Source organism: Megalobrama amblycephala, linkage group LG1, assembly GCF_018812025.1.
Source record: "Megalobrama amblycephala isolate DHTTF-2021 linkage group LG1, ASM1881202v1, whole genome shotgun sequence".
Lineage (NCBI taxonomy): Eukaryota > Metazoa > Chordata > Actinopteri > Cypriniformes > Xenocyprididae > Megalobrama > Megalobrama amblycephala.
The window spans coordinates 59,366,150-59,385,866 of record NC_063044.1 but is presented as its reverse complement, the minus strand read 5'-3'; the positions used below and the strand labels follow the sequence as shown (position 1 = coordinate 59,385,866).

The 19,717-nt window shown below is 36.6% G+C and overlaps 2 protein-coding genes across 11 annotated transcripts in view; both read left to right on the top strand.

Annotated features, from left to right (window-relative positions):
• Positions 1-13,483, top strand: part of LOC125277149 — a 36,160-nt gene extending 22,677 nt beyond the window's left edge. For 4 of the 9 annotated variants that reach the window (XM_048205454.1, XM_048205463.1, XM_048205445.1 and 1 more), the window contains 12 exons: positions 2,398-2,457; positions 5,726-5,836; positions 5,928-6,054; positions 6,290-6,310; positions 6,655-6,687; positions 7,135-7,191; positions 7,290-7,337; positions 8,293-8,331; positions 9,227-9,262; positions 9,374-9,468; positions 12,423-12,440; positions 12,790-13,483. In XM_048205454.1, the coding sequence (XP_048061411.1) occupies positions 2,398-2,457; positions 5,726-5,836; positions 5,928-6,054; positions 6,290-6,310; positions 6,655-6,687; positions 7,135-7,191; positions 7,290-7,337; positions 8,293-8,331; positions 9,227-9,262; positions 9,374-9,468; positions 12,423-12,440; positions 12,790-12,975 (831 nt within the window). In that variant the 3' untranslated portion in view covers positions 12,976-13,483. Of the gene's footprint in view, positions 1-2,397; positions 2,458-5,725; positions 5,837-5,927; positions 6,055-6,289; positions 6,311-6,654; positions 6,688-7,134; positions 7,192-7,289; positions 7,338-8,292; positions 8,332-9,226; positions 9,263-9,373; positions 9,469-12,422; positions 12,482-12,594; positions 12,627-12,721 lie in introns of all 9 variants that reach the window. The other 5 variants (XM_048205497.1, XM_048205506.1, XM_048205472.1 and 2 more) reach the window with 5 other exon arrangements.
• Positions 13,484-13,923: 440 nt separating this feature from the next.
• The window catches only part of pih1d1 (PIH1 domain containing 1), a 29,299-nt gene continuing 23,505 nt past the window's right edge, over positions 13,924-19,717 (top strand). The window contains exons 1-2 of one of the 2 annotated variants that reach the window (XM_048205374.1): positions 13,924-14,066; positions 14,297-14,379. In XM_048205374.1, coding sequence (XP_048061331.1) covers positions 14,051-14,066; positions 14,297-14,379 — 99 coding nt within the window. In that variant the 5' untranslated portion in view covers positions 13,924-14,050. Of the gene's footprint in view, positions 14,137-14,296; positions 14,380-19,717 lie in introns of both variants that reach the window. The other variant, XM_048205366.1, reaches the window with a different exon arrangement.

Below are 19,717 nucleotides of genomic sequence, written 5' to 3'. Positions count from 1 at the left end.
AAACTGAATGGACACCTTGAATGTTATCCAATTAATTAATTAATTAGCAGCTAGTTAATACTGAGAATTGAACCCTAAACTAAAGTGTTACCAAAATTGCTTTGTTGTCTGTTTGCCACATCATGAAAAGCTACAGTACTGTTATGCAATAATCAGGAACTGCATGTGTAAGTGTAAGACCTACATGTTCTCATGAGCAGATATGGCATATGTTTCCTGCAGTCAGGCTTGAGTTGAATGAAAAGAGGCATGCTTCTCTTAGCTTTCCTCCTACTTCTGCCAACACTTTCTCCTCCACCGTTCCTGTTTGCTTTCCTCATCTATCACTAGCAAAGGCCCCTCTTATCTATCTCCTCCTTTCCCTCTCTGCAACCTTCCCTCCCTCTGCCACCCTGCGCTCCATCCATCCGTCCATCCATTCATCCTTCGGCTGATACCGAGCCAGCTCTCCAATTTAATTCCCCATCTGTGGACTGCTTGAGATATTAGTCCAGAGATGAGATCTGTGACCCTGAATACGGGGGTAGAAGATTCAGCAAGCGGGGCCAGGGTCTCCGTCCCAAGTTGAAGTCACGTCTCTGGGCTTGACAAAGATGCTGCTGCCTCTCCGTCATCATCACTTCCCTCTCCCGAGCCGACACCATCTTCACCCCGTCTCTGCGTCAACCAAGAGAGCTGGCACAGTGACAGCTGGCCAGAACGTAGGCTAGGAAAAGTTTGAGCACTCAGCTCAAAAGAGGTCAGAATAGTTCAATGACCTGGAAAGGGATGGCTGATGCATTCCTAACAACCTGTAGGCCGGGATAACACTTGAAGAGTTTCGTTGCAAAACGAGATAACTCCGTTTTTAACATTTTTGTCAAAACATGTTTATTATTATGTTATCATGTTATTATTTTGTTTTATGGTGCTACTTAGCTGTATTTTTTAAGTTATGAAGGTTTAAATCAAAACAAACCAACTGCAGTTGAATTTATATTAATTGTAATGCACAACCAAAAAACAAGATTTTTGAAAAATTAAAAAAACGGAGTTATCTCGTTTTGCAACGAAACTCTTCACTTTCACTTCAGCCCCCAGTGTTATCATTAACAAAAACTAAAAATGAAGACTAAATGAAAGCATTTTCATAATCTGAAGATAATTAAACATGAGCAATAGCAATAACACTAGATTGTGCTAAGAAATAGACAATTTTAAGTGATATCGTGATATCAGTAAAGCAGTGGTTCTCAACCAGGGGGCTGGGGCTCAATAGGGGCCTCAACAAACTTCAAGAGGGGCTTCAAGATGACTTAAAGTGATTTAAATTTGAATTAGACCTAGAACAGTCATGTAAATTAAAGTCACAATGAAATGTAAGTAGCGACAGATGTTTTCTTTCGTATTGTGATGTACGACTGGGTGTAATGGAATATCAATATATATTTTTTTACGATTTTAAAATATTTTAAACTAATAAAATATTTTTATGATTTATGCCGTCCTACCGCGACCAGGGACACGACGTTGCTGTCGGACCAGTGTTTGCTGGGATATTATGTCCATAAACACAGTTCAAACAGTAGGGCAGACACTCACTAAGCCATCATTGGTAGCGAAATCACTAAATGGGAAAATCTATTTTACGGTTCTCTTAGTAATTTAAGCAAAATTTTTATTCTCAAAGGAGAAACTCTGAGAAACTTCTGATCAGATTTTGAAAGTTTTCTTGGCCTTCCAGTCCTTTTCCATTCCATTTAGGTTTAAGAGGGCCAGTTTCCAATTGTGTAAGGGATCTCCCCTTACACAATTAAATACTTGCTAAATACTTGCCAGTTTAGCCTATAAAAGCTGTGTGTTCTGGCTATACTGCTAGAGGATTTGTCTGAACTTGAGGGGAACTGACTTCAAACATCCATGAAAATTTAAAAGCAAATCAGAAATCTGAAAGAGTGGTTCAGAAAAGTGAAATTAGTTCTTAGACAAGCTCTAGCATTACTTGTTTGCAGACTTGGCTTGATATTTTAAGTGCAATGTAATGAAATTGCTACTACAAGACATTATTCAAATATTTTTGAGGCCACTGTATATTTTGTATGTCAAGTAGATGACAGAGTACATAGTACATGATCAGATATTTTTAGTTTAAACTGTTTCCCCTGAAACCCATGTCTCTTGTAGCACAATGCAGTCTACCCCCCCACCCCACAAAATCTAGCCATGTAATAATCAGGATAATCTACAATCAATCAAAAATGAACCCCTTTAAGATTACACAAGATAAAGATGATGTCCTGATCACCTTGTCAGATGTTTATTTTATGACTGATTATATATACACACTGTATGATTCCTTAAATATGTACATTATGTATACCTGTACATAAGTGCTGTATCTTCTTTGAATCCTCATAGGATGACTGTTTGTTGGAAGAACACTTGTTTCAAATGAAAGTATTCTCATCTGAAACAAAGGTAAGAGCAAACAATATAAGATTACTTTTACAACAGACTGGGATGTTTTCTGTGTGGTTTTTAAGGGTTGACATTGATGGATTACAGAATGCATCACCCATTATATTAATTTCTGTAATGATGACATCATGCCCTCCAGAGAAATTTGCTGCTCCCCCAATATAAACCATGGGTAACTAGCAGTCTGAAGGCATTGTTAAGTGAGAAGAAAAAGGCTTTCAGGGAGGGTGACAGTGAGAACTCCAAAGAGTACTGAGGGTGAAGAATAAGGAGTGGAAAGAAACATGAGGAAGATCACAGGTATGAAGCAGAAGGGGGTTTCGCTGCTTGACAGTAACCTCTGAGCAGGTTCTTTAATAAATTTGATAACCCCACATCACCCCAGCACGCCCACCCAGTCTGTTGCCTGGTTCGGTTTCCCTTCCATCCATGACATCATCTCCCCAGAGTCCTCTCTCTTCTCTACCAGTAGCTCTGCCTATATTTCTCCATCCATCTCAGGTCAAGAGGGAACTGGACTGACTGAAGCTGGGGAAAGCAGTGGGGCTGGACAGTATTAGCCCCAGACTGCTGATGACCTGCTCTGCATAGTTTTGTGGTATTTTCACATACCTGTTTACTCTGCCTGTGCTTACAGAAGGTCCCTGTGCTTTGGAAAACATCTTGCTTGATCCCTGTTCCCAAGAAGAGACACCCCACCGATCTCAATGATTATAGAACTGTAGCACTCACCTTACAAATTATGAAGATGTTTGAGAGACAGGTCCTCTCTTACATCAAGGCTAGCATGTCAACTCGCATGGATCCTCCACAGTTTGCATATCAGCCCAATATGGGTGTAGATGATGTCCTCATTTACATGCTACTTGCTTACATGCTTCTTTGACTTCTTAAGCACCTTCAATACGATTCAGCCTCGACTGCCGTGCAAGAAGATTAGGAGAATGCGGGTGCATTTATCATTGGTCGGGTGTATGAATAGTGTCTAATACAATCCTGAGTAATACAGGGGTGCCACAAGGAACTGTTCTGGCCCCGTCTCTGTTTACCATCTACACAATGGACTTCTAGTACAATACCGACAGCTGCTTTCTCCAGGAGGAGTACAGGAGAACAATTAAGGACTTGTGGTCTGGAGCGACCACAACCGTCTCCAGCTTAACATCTCAAAAATTGTGGATTTTAGGAGGAAGAGGACACAATCAATTCTGATCACCATCTGTTGTATAGAGGTGGAGATAGTCTCCAGCCACAGATACCTTGGTGTTCAAGCAAGACTAAAAGAGCCACATGGAGATGGTGTTCAGTAAGGGTCAAAGCTGACTTTATTTCTTACGGAGGCTGAGGTAATTTAACATCTGCCATCCCATATTGTGCAGCATCTACCAGACAATGGTGGCCAGTGCTTTGTATTTTGATGCGGCGTGCTGGGGAGAGGTTGCCCTAAAGTGCAAGTCTGAGCACAGCAGGAAGTCCTTCCTGATTAGCAGATATCAGATTGTTTAATTTCCTATGATAATAATAACATGAATCATCACTGGCACTGTGTATACAGTTAAGACCTACAGTCAAGATTTGCACTCATATCATCAATTGCACATTTTTATTTTAGTACGTTAGCAACCATTTTCTATAATTTACATACTAGATACATACTTGATTACTAGATACAAACCTGGATATCAGCATTTGAAGTTGACTAACATAACTTAAGAATCATAGCTAGGATGATATAACATAGGACAAGCATACACACAGGAATACATCATATATATATATATTGGGATACGTTAATTATGAGTTAAATGCGGCGACACGTCTGTGTCTATGTATATTGGGTGCTTTTCCATTGTCCTTTGTCGCATGGCCCGACTGTAAAACTGAACAGTGAAATTAATTAAATGAATTGAGTTTGTTTCACTCAAATAATAAAGTTCATTGTACTTAATAGAAAAAAGTTGCGTGAACTCAGAATTTGATTTTAGTAAACTGAACTTAAAATGATTGAGTTGCAATAAATTTCTCATTCCCAGCATGCTTTGCGTCAGACTGTATAAAAAAAATTAATGTTGAAATTAAGTGTTATATTGTGCGTTTTTGCACAAGATTAACATAGGGAGACATATTTAGTGTTTAATGTTGTGTTATGTTGGGATTTAGGAGGTTCTGTTGTGTTAGTTTTGTAGGGTTACCATTGTGGTGAAGAGTAGAGCCTGTGGTTAGGTTGAGGATGGGCTGCAAAACTTTTAAGACCACATATACTGTAGGTTGTTTATTACTGTATGTAATTAACATTATGAAGAGTGGGGCGAGGCTGAGAACTATGGAAGCGAAGGGATGCCAGTGATGTGATTGTTAATGAGAGATCGTTCCTCTTCCACAGCTCTCGGCCCCGTCCCACTTGTCACAAATTTTTTTTAATTCTACTAGTTCTACTAACTTAAAAAATTAGTTATTTTACTAAAATGTTTTGAGTATTCTGAACTTATTGAATTTTAGAATGCTCCTGTTCTGACATCATTGCTTTGTACCAAATGTTAGTTTTTGCTTAGTCTTATGTAACTTTATTACTTTGAGTTTGATGAACTTAAATCATTTACGGCAGTCGGTTTCCTCAAACCACTGAAGAATATAGTTGTTAAGACAATTAGATTTGTTACCTGAATTCAAACTGAATGAGTGGAATAAACTTAAAATTTTTAAGTTGAGTGTACTCTAATGATTGATTAAACCAACACTAAAATATAAGTGAATTTAACTTAATGTATATGAGTTTACAGTACTGATATTTATTGGTTTTAAAGCTTAAATGGTTTAAGGCAATCAGTTTCCTCAAATGGTTTGAGTTACCGTAACTTATGGGGTTTTACAGTGGTGAAGAGTTGATTTGTGGAGATCATTTGAAGTCACCGGAGATACATAACAAAGATGTTTCTGTTTTAGCATCTGCAAAGGCAACTAATGTGACTAAAGGGCTATTAGGTGTAGACTTGTTGGAGCCAGGTCTGTGATTTAAATAAAAAAAAAATCCAACGGGTAAAAGCTTTGCTGAGGTCTAGAGCAGAATCGATCATTGTGATTCCGACCAGATGCTACAACAGAAATATTAAAATATAACATTTCATTAACATCAGAAACAAAACTGCATTTGTCAGCCAGTCTATAATGGTATGGATTTTAGTTTAAAAAAATTGAGTTTACTAAGCAATAATGTTAAAGTTATGATATTTTCCTGTTTAATAAGTGTCTCCTGTGTGTCTTTCCTCAGGAACACGAGCTTTTATCCATAATAAACACTCTGTGTTCAACCTGGACGAAAAACAGGGAAAAAGATATAAAAAAAATAAGAGTAGTAGAAACTTTTGAAATCATGCTGAATGTGAGTATACAGCTTATTCTTCAAATTTTGTCATTCTATTTTGAATATCAAATAGAATATTTTCTGACTGCAGATTTTCCTCTTCCTCTAGAATTTTTCAGAAAATGTTGATCAGTTGTGTGTGGATCTCAATTGCACAGATGCTTACACAGTAAGCACTGTTAACACAACTGTATTTGGTGACATGTATAGAAGGTCTTGCAGTGGACCAGTATCAGGTAAGGACATTTAACCTTTCATCATTGCCCTGTTTCTTTCCCTTTTTGCCCAACCTTCATTCATTCACAGTGTGAATGAATGAAGCCACCATAAATCACACTGGCAAGGCATCCTTCTATTAGTAGCTAAAAGCATTTAATAATTCAAAATATGTAATAAACAAACTAAATTGCATGGAGTGGTAAATATGTAATGTAATGGATTTTGCTCACATTCTCCCACTTTTCTACTTAGATCTGAAATGTCCATCCAAAGGTAAGTTATTTGACTTTGTCTTCCTCATATCCACAATGTATCTTTTTTTATTTTACTCTTTCTAATAAGGAGTTGTTGTTTTTCTTGTTGAACCAGATGTAAAGCTGAAAATTATGCTAAAGAAAACTTTGTATTTAAACAATACCTGATTATTTTTCATACAAATACACAAACTCTGATTTTGAAATGTTGGGTCATGAATTTTGGTCTGGATGTTTCTAGTAACTCTTACTGTTAAATTTGAATTATTCCCATGAAACTCACAGTATTATACATTCATCTCTGTGTTGTAGCACAGAGATTGTTGCTTTATTAATCTGTTGAAATTGTGTAATATCACATAGGTACAACAACGATCAGGCCAAAAGTTGTTGAAAGTAAGCTTACTCAGTTTTTATTTCATATTCACATTTATGTAAACACTGATATTTTAACTCACACACAAGTATTTCAATTTTAACAGATCATTAGTTCATGTACATTTAGAATATACATTTATTAAATTATTTAAATCCAAGTTTTATATTAGATCTAACTGTTTGAAAGTACATGAACTAGACACCCACTACTAAACAAACCCCTTTATTTAATATAGCGACATCAACTCAACATCATCTCTCTTTTCTTGAAATAACACAAACTGTTGTAATTTACAATCCTTTGACTTCTTTTTTTAATAGATATTTTTATAGTAACACATTTTTATTATGATCAAATTTCTTCAACAATGTTTGTACATTTATTCACTTTCTGAGCTCAGGCCTGGCATTATATTTTTTTTGTTGAAGCTAATTGTATCTCTGTTTTCTAATAAATCACATAAGGCACAACATTTTTTACAACGGTCAATTCAGTCACCACAGCTCATAAAAGTAAGCAAAGTCAGTATTATATTTCATATTCAAATACTCAGCACAGATTAATGCAAAGATTTGACTGTCATGTGAATTGACATCATACCACATTTTTTAATACATAGGCACAACATCTTTAACAGCAGTCAGCCCAAACATCACAGCTCCTGAAAGTAAGCAAATCATTATTGAAGACACAAATCTGTTGCAATAAGAGTTGCAATAAGAAGATTATAAGGTTTTTATTTGCATTTAAAGGGTTAGTTCACTCAAAATTGAAAATTCAGTCATTAATTACTCACCCTCATGTCGTTCCAAACCTGTAATACCTTCATTCATTTTCAGAACACAAATTAAGATATTTTTGATAAAATCCGATGGCTCAGTGAGGCCTGCATTGCCAGCAAGATAATTAACACTTTCAATGCCCAGAAAAGTACTAAAGATGTATTTAAAACAGTTCATATGACTACAGTGATGGGCGATTTTAAAACACTGCTTCATGAAGCTTCGAACTGCCAAACTGGCAAAATCACATAATTTCAGTAAACGAGGCTTCATTTAGTCATAAGTGTTTCGAAATTTCAATGGTTCACCACTCGGGAGCGTGACTTTGGCAGTTTGATACACGCTCCGAAATACTGATTCGTGATTTGAAATCGCCCATCACTAGATATTGTTGAATAAAGTTGTTGCACAAAAAGTATTCTCGTCGCTTCATAACATTAAGGTTGAACCACTGTAGTCACATGAACTGTTTTAAATACGTCTTTAGTAGCTTTCTGGGCATTTGAAAGTGTTAATTATCTTGCTGTCAATGGAGGCCTCACTGAGCCATCGGATTTCGTCAAAAATATCTTAATTTGTGTTGTGAAGATGAACGAAGGTCTTACTGGTCTGGAACCACATGAGGGTGAGTAATTAATGACATTGTTTTCATTTTTGGGCGATCTAACCCTTTAATACAGTAAGCATAAAGTCCTACCTTTGTTTAGAAATTAATAGAACAAATTTGATCAGATTTGAAGAAAACAGAAATTTAATTGCTTGATTTGCTCATATGTGGAGCTCAATCTTTTATGGCCTTATTTAATTCTGTTTTTAATGTGCATATGCAATATTTTGTAGATTTGACAACAAATTCATCAGAACCTACAGAAAGCATGAGTAAGTTTGCCTTCAGCATTCACTCAGAAGCCACTTTAACATGATAGGTCTGTGCCCAAAGTTTCTTAGCTACACTCTTAGAAAAAAGAGGTTCTATACAGAAACTTAAAGGGTTTTGTCAGGTGCTTATATATCATATATAGAACTTTTTATGGGTTCCCATCATTGGATCATTTTATGGATTTAGTTGTAAGTAATTAATTCTTTTTACTACATTTTATGAGTTCATAAACATACTTTATCACTACTTAACATTGAGTCAAGAACCAAAGGATTCTATATAGAGACACCATTAAACCTTTTTCTAAGAGTGTAGGAGGAGTGTAATGTGGTCTGGAGTTGGCCATCCGTCATATTGTGCATATATGAGAGAGGTTCTTCTGCACAGCACCAGTGCAGTGTCATCTTTCCATCAACAGTCTCTCTCCTTGACAAGGCCTACACCTATAGAAATGCTGCTATCTGGATGCTTTTGTTAATGGTCAAAGTCAACATTTAGTCCTCTTTCTAAAGTCCATGTATACATACTCGTACCTTTCTAAAGTCCATGTATACATACTTGTACTCACTGACTTGCTGATGATTGGTTGATTTGATTTAGTGTACAGGTGCACTAATAAAGTTGCCACAGTTTGTGCATTGTCACCAATTACTAATCTCACTAATATAGCAATTTACTAATCACTAATAATTTTGTACTTTGCAATAATTACTAATATTTTTGTAAAAAAAAAAAAAAAAAACTAATATTAATAATTTCCCTATTAATCATATTAGACCAATTCAACCACTCATTTTAAAATTGATCATGAATGCTCACATCACTATATCACATTTTAAGTTGACAATGGCTTCTATATTTCATGTTTTTGTGTGGTCTCATCTTTTATTACAGTTCAAGCATTAAAAGATGGCAATCATAATCTCTGGAGTAAGTGTGAGAGCTATGGGTCTTTCTGACCAATTGTTTTTGCTTGCCATTCTTCTCTTTCTCCTTTCAAATCTCTTTGTAAACTAAAATATTTCTCCTTTTTTTTTCAAGGTATCATTCAAATGTTTTTTGGAGCTCTCACTTTCTCTCTACTGCTGAATGTTGCTCTATTCCTGTTGGTGTTAAAGTACCGTAAGAAATGCCAGGTATGGGCTATGCATCAATGTGACTTGTGTGATATAATTTTAATGTATAATATTTTTTTGGTCTAATTTGACACATTTTTCAAAACAATCTAACCCTAACATCATTCTCTGAACTGTAAGTGCAATTGTCACAACTGTTTGCTGAAACATCAAAAATGTAGTAACTTACCCAAAACATTTAATTCATGCTTCAAAACCTAGTTGTTGTGTCAGTAAATTGGCCAGTGCCACCAAAATAAAAAGTGTTTTTGTCATTGTGTGAGCCATACTGGTCAAATCTTTAGAAGTTTTGTACACTATGGAAATATTTGTTATATACAAATTGCATGTGTTTACCACTTTTTAGTTGACAGTGTTTTCTAAACTGCACAACAATGTCAGTTTTGTCGAGCTGAATGCTCTTGTGTATGACACTGAGCTTTTTAGATACAGATTTCAGCAAAATAAAAAAAAATAAGTACAGTGTACTTATTGTATTGCAAAACACTTTTGCTGCTACTGAGTTGGGATACGGGTACGTTTAGGGACAGGTTTAGTGGTATGGGTAGGTTTAAGGGTGGGTTAAAATGTAAGGTAACACTTTATTTTACAGTGTCATTGTTACATATGTTACATGTAGTTACTATAGTAATAACTATAAATTATGCATAATTGACCCTTCGCAAAGACAAGCCCCCCTTAGTTACTGTTGCTTTGTCCAACAAGCCGTGGCGCTGTCACGCCACATGCAATGAAAAATACATCGCGGAGCAAAGAGGACAGAACTCGAACTCGAATTCGAACAATAAAAAACGTTTTGTGGCTCTTTAATGTGTCGTGACAGATTGCTGTAGCGCCTCAGCTCAAGAGGCTCGTAAACCGATCACCTCTTCCTACTAGTTAATTTATAGCATCAAATAAACATGAATGAACATCAGAAGGAATGTTGTTTAAATCGCGGAAAGACGTAAATACACACACAAGTTTAAGTACTGAGGTTAATCTTCTAACTCCTGACTGCTTTGTCGGACAAAATGGCAGATTCAGCGTTATGATTGGTTAGATCGCTTGTCAATCAAACTGCTGGCGAAGGGTCAATTACATGCAACTAACCCTAAACCAAACCAAACCCTAATCCTAACCCTTAACCCCTAATATTACTCAGTACTTAAATGTATAATTACAGTGTAACAAAGGCCACTTAAAATAATGTGTAACCAAATGTAATGAATGAGTGTAATTATGAATGTAATTACAGAAATTAATTACAGATGTAATTACATATGCAGATATTTTTAAAATATAAGTACAATGTAAAAACATGTACACAATAAGTGCATTGTATCAAATTATTCGGTAACACTTTATTTTACAGTGCCGTAGTTACACCTTATACGTGTACTTACTATAGTAATAACAGTAAATTATGCATAATTACAAGTAACTAACCCTAAACCAAACCCTAAACCTACCTGTAACTCCATAGTAAGTACATGTAGTTAATTAATAGTACTCAGTACTTATTTGAGTAATTACAATGTAACTACGGCACTGTAAATAAATAACCAATTATTCATTTAAATGTTAGTACATAGTATTTAAAGACACCTAATATAAAGTGGGACTGAACATTTTTATTTATAGTACAGCACATACTCGTAGAAATGTGTTACATGTAAACTGAAAATTCACAGTTGCTTGTTGTTGTGTGGTGTTTGGGGAAGACTCGTACAAATCTTGCTCTTCCACAACCAGCAACTGTGAATTTTCAGTTTTGTATGTAACACATTTCTACAAAAACAAACTGCCGTTGCTGTTTAGTGATTTAGATGTTCCTCCTTATTCAAAAATGGCAGTGATTGATTGTGCTGGGCAAACTCCATATAGCCTACTGTATGCTTCCAATTTTTGACTGGTTGATTGGTAAGATTGTTATTCCTATTTCATTACAATGGCAGGCCATTTGCCAATTCAGCAGACATTACAAACATTCAGTCTCACAGGTATTTATGGAATATACATGCATGAAGGAATGTTTAGAAGTTACGAAGAGTTTGACAGTTTCACTCAGAGTCAACTCAGTTTTGATCACCAAGCCATGTGCATTTAGATGTCCAAATTGAATACAATTGTACTTACTTTTTTTGCACACATGTGACAAAACACATGCAAATTGTTTAAATCAATAAGAAATCCAAATCTGATGTGAACAAGAAACGTGAGCTTATTGTTTTGAGAAATAAAAGCCTTTTTCGAGAATTGGGCCAAAGCGATTGAGAAAAACTGTAAAATGGAAGCATTGTGCTGGTATTCATGCTTGACTTTTGTGAAAAGTAAAGCCTGCCTTTTTTTATTTGATTGGCTATCTCAATCATTTTGACATTGACCACCCTAAAAATGTAACTTACTTTAATTTTTGTCATCTTAACAAAAAACAGAGCGCGTACTGAAGAACAGCAAAGCAGCATCAGAAATATCAAATATTGGGGGAACAGTTTGGCCATATCTGATTATTAGGGCAACTTATCCCTCTCAGTTACGTAACTAATACATAAAAGAGGATCCCAAGTACATACAGAGTATTTATGCATTATAGCATTTAATGCTACTGTACCTGTTCAGAATGAAAAAAAAAAAAAAAAGTAAACATTTGATTAAAATTAACTGGAAATCCTTGAGTTGCTGAACTTTCAATCTTTAATAGTATTACTGTATTTTATTTTTATTTATTTATTTATTTTTAAGAACGAATGTACTATTTTTTAGATTTGTCCACCACCTTACCAGGAACTTCCATTAATTAAGCCAGTAAATTTGTGTCTTATGAGAGCAGTTTTTTCAGTGATGAGTAGCATAATGCCTTCAGTAGTGACCATTCAAATTTTGTTAGGTAATAAAGAAAAAAAAAAAAATCTTTTCTTTTCTTTTCTTTACTTTTCTTTTTTTCTCTTTCTTTTCTTTTTTTTTTGTTACAGACAAATATACATGGAGAGGTGAGCCTCTTACAGATTCAAGAGTTAGACAACTGATTTAGGTAACAGCACCTTTGTAGCTTTTGAAAAAGGGTTACAATGATCCGCCATGCACACAACACATTACAGAGAAGAATGATTGATTACTCACATTCTTCTTCTTTTTCTCTCTTAGAACCTGCAGTAAACGGACATTTTACTGCTTTGGTATGCTGCTCTTTTTTTAAGCTGCTCTCTACTATATTTTAACAAGAAGTTATGCATATATCTAATCTGTTTTTTTTTTTCCTTTCCATCAACAGTGTTTGAAAACAGCCTGCCTTCTTGTTTCAGATGATTGTCTGTAATTGTTTTTCTCCATTTTCTATAGTCATCTGCATGGCACCGAACTGTCTTTGAATTTGTGGCTGACATCACAACAAGTACAAGTTTATATAGTACTCAAAACACGTCCACACAGCCTGTGCATGTTTCCATTTCTGAATGTGATTGTCCTGAATGTACATCCGTAACTGTTATCCTTAATCTAATAAGTACCTCTGCTCATGGTTTTTGAAGTTCCCATTTGTAAGATGCTTTAGATAAAAGTGTATGCTAAATAATTGAATGCAAATGTAAATAACCCAATGTGCACTATGATGATCCTGTTAGTTATGATATGGATTAAATTATCTATACCCTTCAGTGATCAGGCCTTGAATGGTTGTGCCAGAGTTTCTTTTGAAAGGAACGAGGGCTAGGAAAAGTATTTACAGTTAAGCTATTGCTATAATACAACTATTATATCCTGACTTTTTACCAGTTTTTTGTTATTTTATTGTTTATTTTATGCAATATGTTTATATTTTGCTATGTTTGTGTGTAAGAGGGTACAATGAGCATTTATGTGTGGCATTCTGGGTATCTCAGAATGTTTATTGTATTTTATTGATTTTTTATTGATGCTTCTGTGTGTGTAAAAGTGGCTCTGGCAAGTGCAAAATGCACACAAGAAATATGATGTGTATATTGTACCTCATTTAATGGCACTAAAAAGTTCTCATTAAAAATACGAATGACATTTACATTTTCTTTGTCTTTATTACCAAGATGTAGTTATGAGTTTGTTTCCTACCATATTATATTATATTATATTATATTATATTTTAACTCCATATTCTCATGTAAAATTGCTTTTGGGTTCACAAAGAAAGAAAGAAAGAAAGAAAGAAAGAAAAATTTAAAACTGACCAACTATCCCTTGAAATCTGGCCATAAAAAGTGTTGAACAGTTATTGTTTGTTTATTACTTTTTATTTAATAAAATCAGACATCTACCTGAATTAAAGGATTAGTCCACTTTTAAACAAAATTTTCCTGATAATTTACTCTTTCTTTCTTCAGTCGAAAAGAAAAAAAACCTTAATTTATTTTCGACTGAAGAAAAAAGGACATGAACATCTTGGATGACATGGGGGTGAGTAAATTATCAGGAAATTTTAATTTGAAAGTGAACTAACGTTAATCCTGTAAGCGCAGCACACAGCTGCTTACGTCGTTTTGTGGGTACTTTTATTTTGACACACTCACAAGAAAGGCCCTTGTTTCGTTATGCTAAACACACATGTGAAGATTACGCTCCCTCTTATCGCATGCCCGAGGCGCTCAGTGAGTATATCATGCTGTAAACATGCTGTATGCTTTTATATCTACTTGTTCTCCAGCTGTAAGCGTGTCGGTAACGTGAGCTTTAAGTTCATCTTCATAAGTTAGCAGTTTAGCAATGCTTTTTTTTATGTCGCTCTCCGTAACAGCTTGGGTAGACAACTGTTGAAATTACATACTTAACGTTTGTGTTTTATGTGCTGCTAATTTGTTTTATCCGTTCGTGTGTGTAGTCATGGAAACGGACGCGTCTCTCCTCGGTGTTGAACTGGAGCAGAAGCAGCAAGAAGAGCTGTATCAACAACTTTTGCTTCAGGTAACAGCTTTGACTCGAAGCAGGTCCCAGATATAATCATTAACCTCATGGGAAGTCAGGTGTTACAGTAAACGAGCACTGTTACCAATGCGTTTCAACTGTAGTGCAACAAAAGTGCACATTTAAAGGGATAGTTCATCCGAAAATGAAAATACTGTAATCATTTACAGGTTTGTTACAAACCTGTATGACTTACCTTTCTTCTGCAAAACACAAAAGGAGATGCTGACAGACTCACCATTCACATTTGTTGACTGAAAATTATTGAAAGTGAATAGTGGTGACTGAGTCTGTCAGCAAATATAATTTTTGTTATTTCCATTTGCTTCCATGACTTTCTAAAAGACAAAAAAAAATATAGAGAGATTGGTTACAGCAGTCAGAAGAGAGAAATATGTAAAATTTGCCATCACTCCCTCAGCCGTTGTATTAGAAAAACCCTTACAGCAGCACTAAAGCAATCAAAATTTAATTTTTTTTTTAGCTTTTACTATTAATTTGTTAGATTTAATGGTATAAGTAAACTGCTGTGTTCCCAAACAATGACAAAATTTGCATTTAGGAGATATAAGGATTCAAAACTTACAGTCTCTCACTTCCGCTAAAACGGATCATGGATTTTCATGACATCACATCACGCTTCAGCTTCTCATCAAATCTTCTGTCCAATCAAATGCTCTCTAGAATCTGAAGTCCCGCCCCACCTACACTATAAACAGAAAATGCGGCTGAAATCGGTCACTTGTTCACACATTTACTAGTTTCTACATGATGAATGGCACATAGTGCACTATATAGAGGATAGGGAATGATTCAGACAGTGTAAATATGCTTTCCATTGATGTGAATGAAGTCCGCTTTAGTGTCACGTGAACCACCGCAGCACAGTCTGCTCTGGTCCAGAGACACGAGAGCACAGAGTGGAGATTAAGTGGAGAAATGGTTAGTGATTAGAAGGAAACCAAAGCTTTACTGAGCTCAGAGGCTCTGGCCGATTAATTAATTCCTCACCCTCATGTCATTCTACACCCGAAAAACCTTTGTTAATCTTTAGAGCACAAAAATATATTTTTGATGAAATCCAAGAGCTATCTGACTCATAGACAGAAATATAATCACTACTTTCAAGGTCCAGAAAGGTACTAAAGACATCGTTAAAACAGTCGACGTGACTGCAGTGCATCAACCTTCATTTTATGAAGCAGCGAGAATACAAAAACAGAACAAAAATAATGACTATATTCACCAATTTCTTCTCTTCTGTGTCATTCTCATACGCTGTTTACATTCAGCACTTCCAGGTTCTACGTCAGAACGCCGACTAATTATTGGCCGGCTCCTGTGTCAGCATCACACATGCGTTTGTGCTGATCACGTGTGCAGCTTTGGCCAATAGAGAATGAGAAGGTGACGTCATGGCATTTTCACTCACGTTGCATTTCGGTAAGGCATTACCATATTAGAAGAATACGTTATCTTTTGCCATGGTTACTTCGAAAGTGGGACCGAGAGAAACAGCAATAGCGCGAGAGAGAGAGCAGCTTGTTATATGTTTGCATTTTTGTGGTACGCCACAGTTTCATGGAAAGAAATGAAGAAGAAGAAAGTGAAAGGAAAGAGGCTGTATCGGGAGAGACTAAATAACACCACCAAAGCAGCGCTATTTAGAGAAACTGCCTAACATCAACAGCATCGAGCCATACGACCTGCCAGCTACAGAATGGACGAAAGACCCAGAAGCACTACCACCTCTCACATACCATGACATCCTCAATTACCTGGTAAAGCACTTTGTGAGCCCTCCTTGCTGTGAAAGGTGCTATACAAATAAACTTTACTTACTTACTTACTGATATCGTGGTTTACCTGGTTTATATGGTATTGGTGTGGTGCCTACACAATGCAAGAGTTCAGACGCTTTAAGTCATTGTGCATTGTGTAGGCACTGCACCGATATCTTATAAACCAGGTAAACCACGATGTCAGTAAGTAAGCAAGTAAAGTTTATTTATATAGCACCTTTCACAGACAAGGAGGGGTCAAAAAGTGCTTTACAATAAAAATAACTTCAACAAATAAAATAAATATGCATTAATATACTCTACAAATACCATCAATACAAATTTAATAACAGGCAAATCATATTGTTTATTAAAAGCTTGTCCAAAAAGATGTTTCTTTAGATGTTTTTTAAAAGACTCCACAGAACCCATAGTTCTCAACGTTAAAGGAAGAGAGTTCCAGAGCCTTGGAGACAGAAGGCAGGATCACCTCTTGTCTTAAAGGTCCCATTCTTCATGATCCCATGTTTCAAACTTTAGTTAGTGTGTAATGTTGTTGTTAGAGTATAAATAAAATCTGTAAAATGTTAAAGCTCAAAGTTCAATGCCAAGCGAGATATTTTATTTAACAGAAGTCGCCTACATCGAACGGCCAGTTTGGACTACATCCTCTACTTCCTTCTTTAATGACGTCACTAAAACAGTTTTTTGACTAACCTCCGCCCACAGGAATACACAAGAGTTGCGTTTGTAGAGTGTGTTTGTCGCCATATCATCGAAACGCTGTTATTTTCATCCCGCAGTCCAATCACCGGGTCTGATTCCGGCTCAAATTGATAGGATAAAATTAAAGACATGTTTACAATAACACTGAGCGCATGCATCTCCACGTTATGGTAAGAGGCGTGACCTTTCCGGGCAAGATGCGCTAAACTGCTGTCGAATCACAACACAGGAACCGCTGGCACAATCAGAACTCGTTACGTATTTCTGAAGGAGGGACTTCATAGAACAAGGAAGTCATCAGCCCGTTTTTATGACAGTGGAAACAGCGGTATACAGATAAGTAAATTATGTGAAAAATACTGTGTTTTTTTACACGCGAAACATGAACACATGTTATATTGCACACTATAAACACAATCAAAGCTTCAAAAAACCACGAAAAACGGGACCTTTAAGATGACTTCTGGGAATAGTTAAAAGGTCTTGGCCTGAAGACCTCAGGGACTGACCAGGGGTATGTGCGTGCATTAGATTCTGTATATAAGAGGGTGCAGAAAAAACAGGAACGAACTACAGACTTCCAACAAACTACATGACTGTTAAAATACATTGATCTGTTAAAAATCTGTTTCTGATGTCACTGCAGTCAGAGGATGATAGACCACCAATGACCTGCCTAATCTGAGGGTTAATGTTGTCTTGGGCAATAAGCAACACCTCAGTTTTATCTGTATTAAGTTGCAGAAAATTGTCTGCCGTCCATTTGTTAATGGAGACTAAACATTCCTGCAAAAGAGACAGTTTATCTAGTCTATCAGGACTAAAAGAGAAACTGCTAATAATCTTGCCAAGAGGAAGCATAAACAGATTAAAAAGCATGGCGTCGAGCACAGAACCTTGTGGCACACCACAGGACAAAGAAACAGAATTTGACGTGAAAGATCCTATGGATATGAAAGAGATAAAAGGCAATTTAGAAATAGGCCTATAATTGTTAAATGATGTTACATCCAGATTACAACAGCATGTTTAAAACATATAGGAACATGGACCAGTCTAAGAGATAGATTTATTATTGAGACCAAACACGGACCAATAGATCTAATGGATTTCATTTACAGAGATGTTGGCAAAATATACACAGGGCTTTGGGAAGGCTTCATCACTAACTTAATAATGTCATTCAGGGTAGTGCTTCTGGGTCTTTCATCCATTCTGTAGCTGGCAGGTCGTATGGCTCGATGCTGTTGATGTCAAGCAGTTTCTCTAAATAGTGGTGCTTGGCGGTGTTATTTAGTCTCTCCCGATAGAGCCCTTTTCCTTTCGCTTCCTCCTTCTCCATTTCCGGGGCATGCTACTCCGGAAGAAAATTTAGTACATTTTAAAGATAAAATAATTAATCTGGTGCACTTTGAGAGTTCAAAATTAAGAGCTCCAACCCATGTTCAGTGTGCAAACTGAACAAAGAAATAGTCTTGTACATGAACTTTAAAGGGGACTCTATAGGGCTTGTGCACTAGAGATGTGTGGATCAGCTCTAACATCACACAAATCTGCTTATCTGCTGTTCCGTGTCTTTATTAAAATCAACACATTAATGATTTATCTCTCATCCACCTGCGACCCACCCGCAATTACTTGGAATGTTATTTTGTATTACTTGGCCGGCCCAACCCAGCGGATTATCTGATGCGGATATAACCACGATCCGCACAGAATGTCCTGAGCGGCTCCATTCGAGGCCAGCAAGTTGTATGCCTGGAGTAAAAGCGATCTTTGCAGCAACGAAACCCTATTTTCTGCAGTGGGGATGGGCGGAACGGTTCGAGAATGGACACAGGCCGGAAAGCTGCAACGGAACTGTGGTAAAAGGGTATCTGAGCATGTGGCTGCCTGTCTGAGTTTTGTCAACACTTGACAGACGGAGGCGACACGAAATTTGACGGAGGTGGCCGCATCGTAATTCTCTTTGCAGGAAAAACTCTGTCCTTCTAAAATGGTGAAGCCTTACCAAAGTCCCTTTAAGACAAGTCATTTCACTTGGCGGCCATCTTTGAAACGCCTCTCGGGCATCCTGGGCATCATGCAATCTCTTTGAATGGGGAAACATCAAATTCTCCAAAACTGTTCGCCAACCTTACGATTAAATTTCATATTTGAAATCACCAATGAAATCTAACAACAACCAGCTCATACATTTAGTTTCTAAACGCTCGAATCATGACAAAAAAATTAATTTTTCAGGCTGGATCAAGCTAATGCGCATGCGCAGTCCTAGACGCGTGTCTGACTGTTTCTATAGAAACCGGTGATTCCAATGGCCGCTGCAGTGACGCGATGACTTTACCAGTTGGCGATTGGCTCTTATTTAGAAGGCGGGACTTATTCCGCCATATTGCGCGTTACACTTTCTCCCATTCAAAACAATACGAGTGACACGTCTTGTGTTATTCTATAGTCTTTGGCCTTACCGAAATGTAGTATGGAGTGAAAACATTTTGACGTAACTACTCATTCTCTATACTGAGCTGGCATTCGGACGTAAACACGGAAGCCTTCACTGTGCTTATTGCGGCAACTGTGTAAGGATAATGACAGGGAAGGGAAGAGAAGAGGTCGTTGAATGAAGTTGTTACTTTTGTTTTGTTTTTGCGCACAAAAAGTATTCTCGCCACTTCATGAAATTAAGGTTGAACCACTGCAGTCACGTGGACTGTTTTAACAATGTCTTTAGTACCTTTCTGGACCTTGAAAGTGTTGATTATATTGCTGTCTATGGACGAGTCATATACTTCTAGGATTTCATCAAAAATATCTTAATTTGTGTTCTG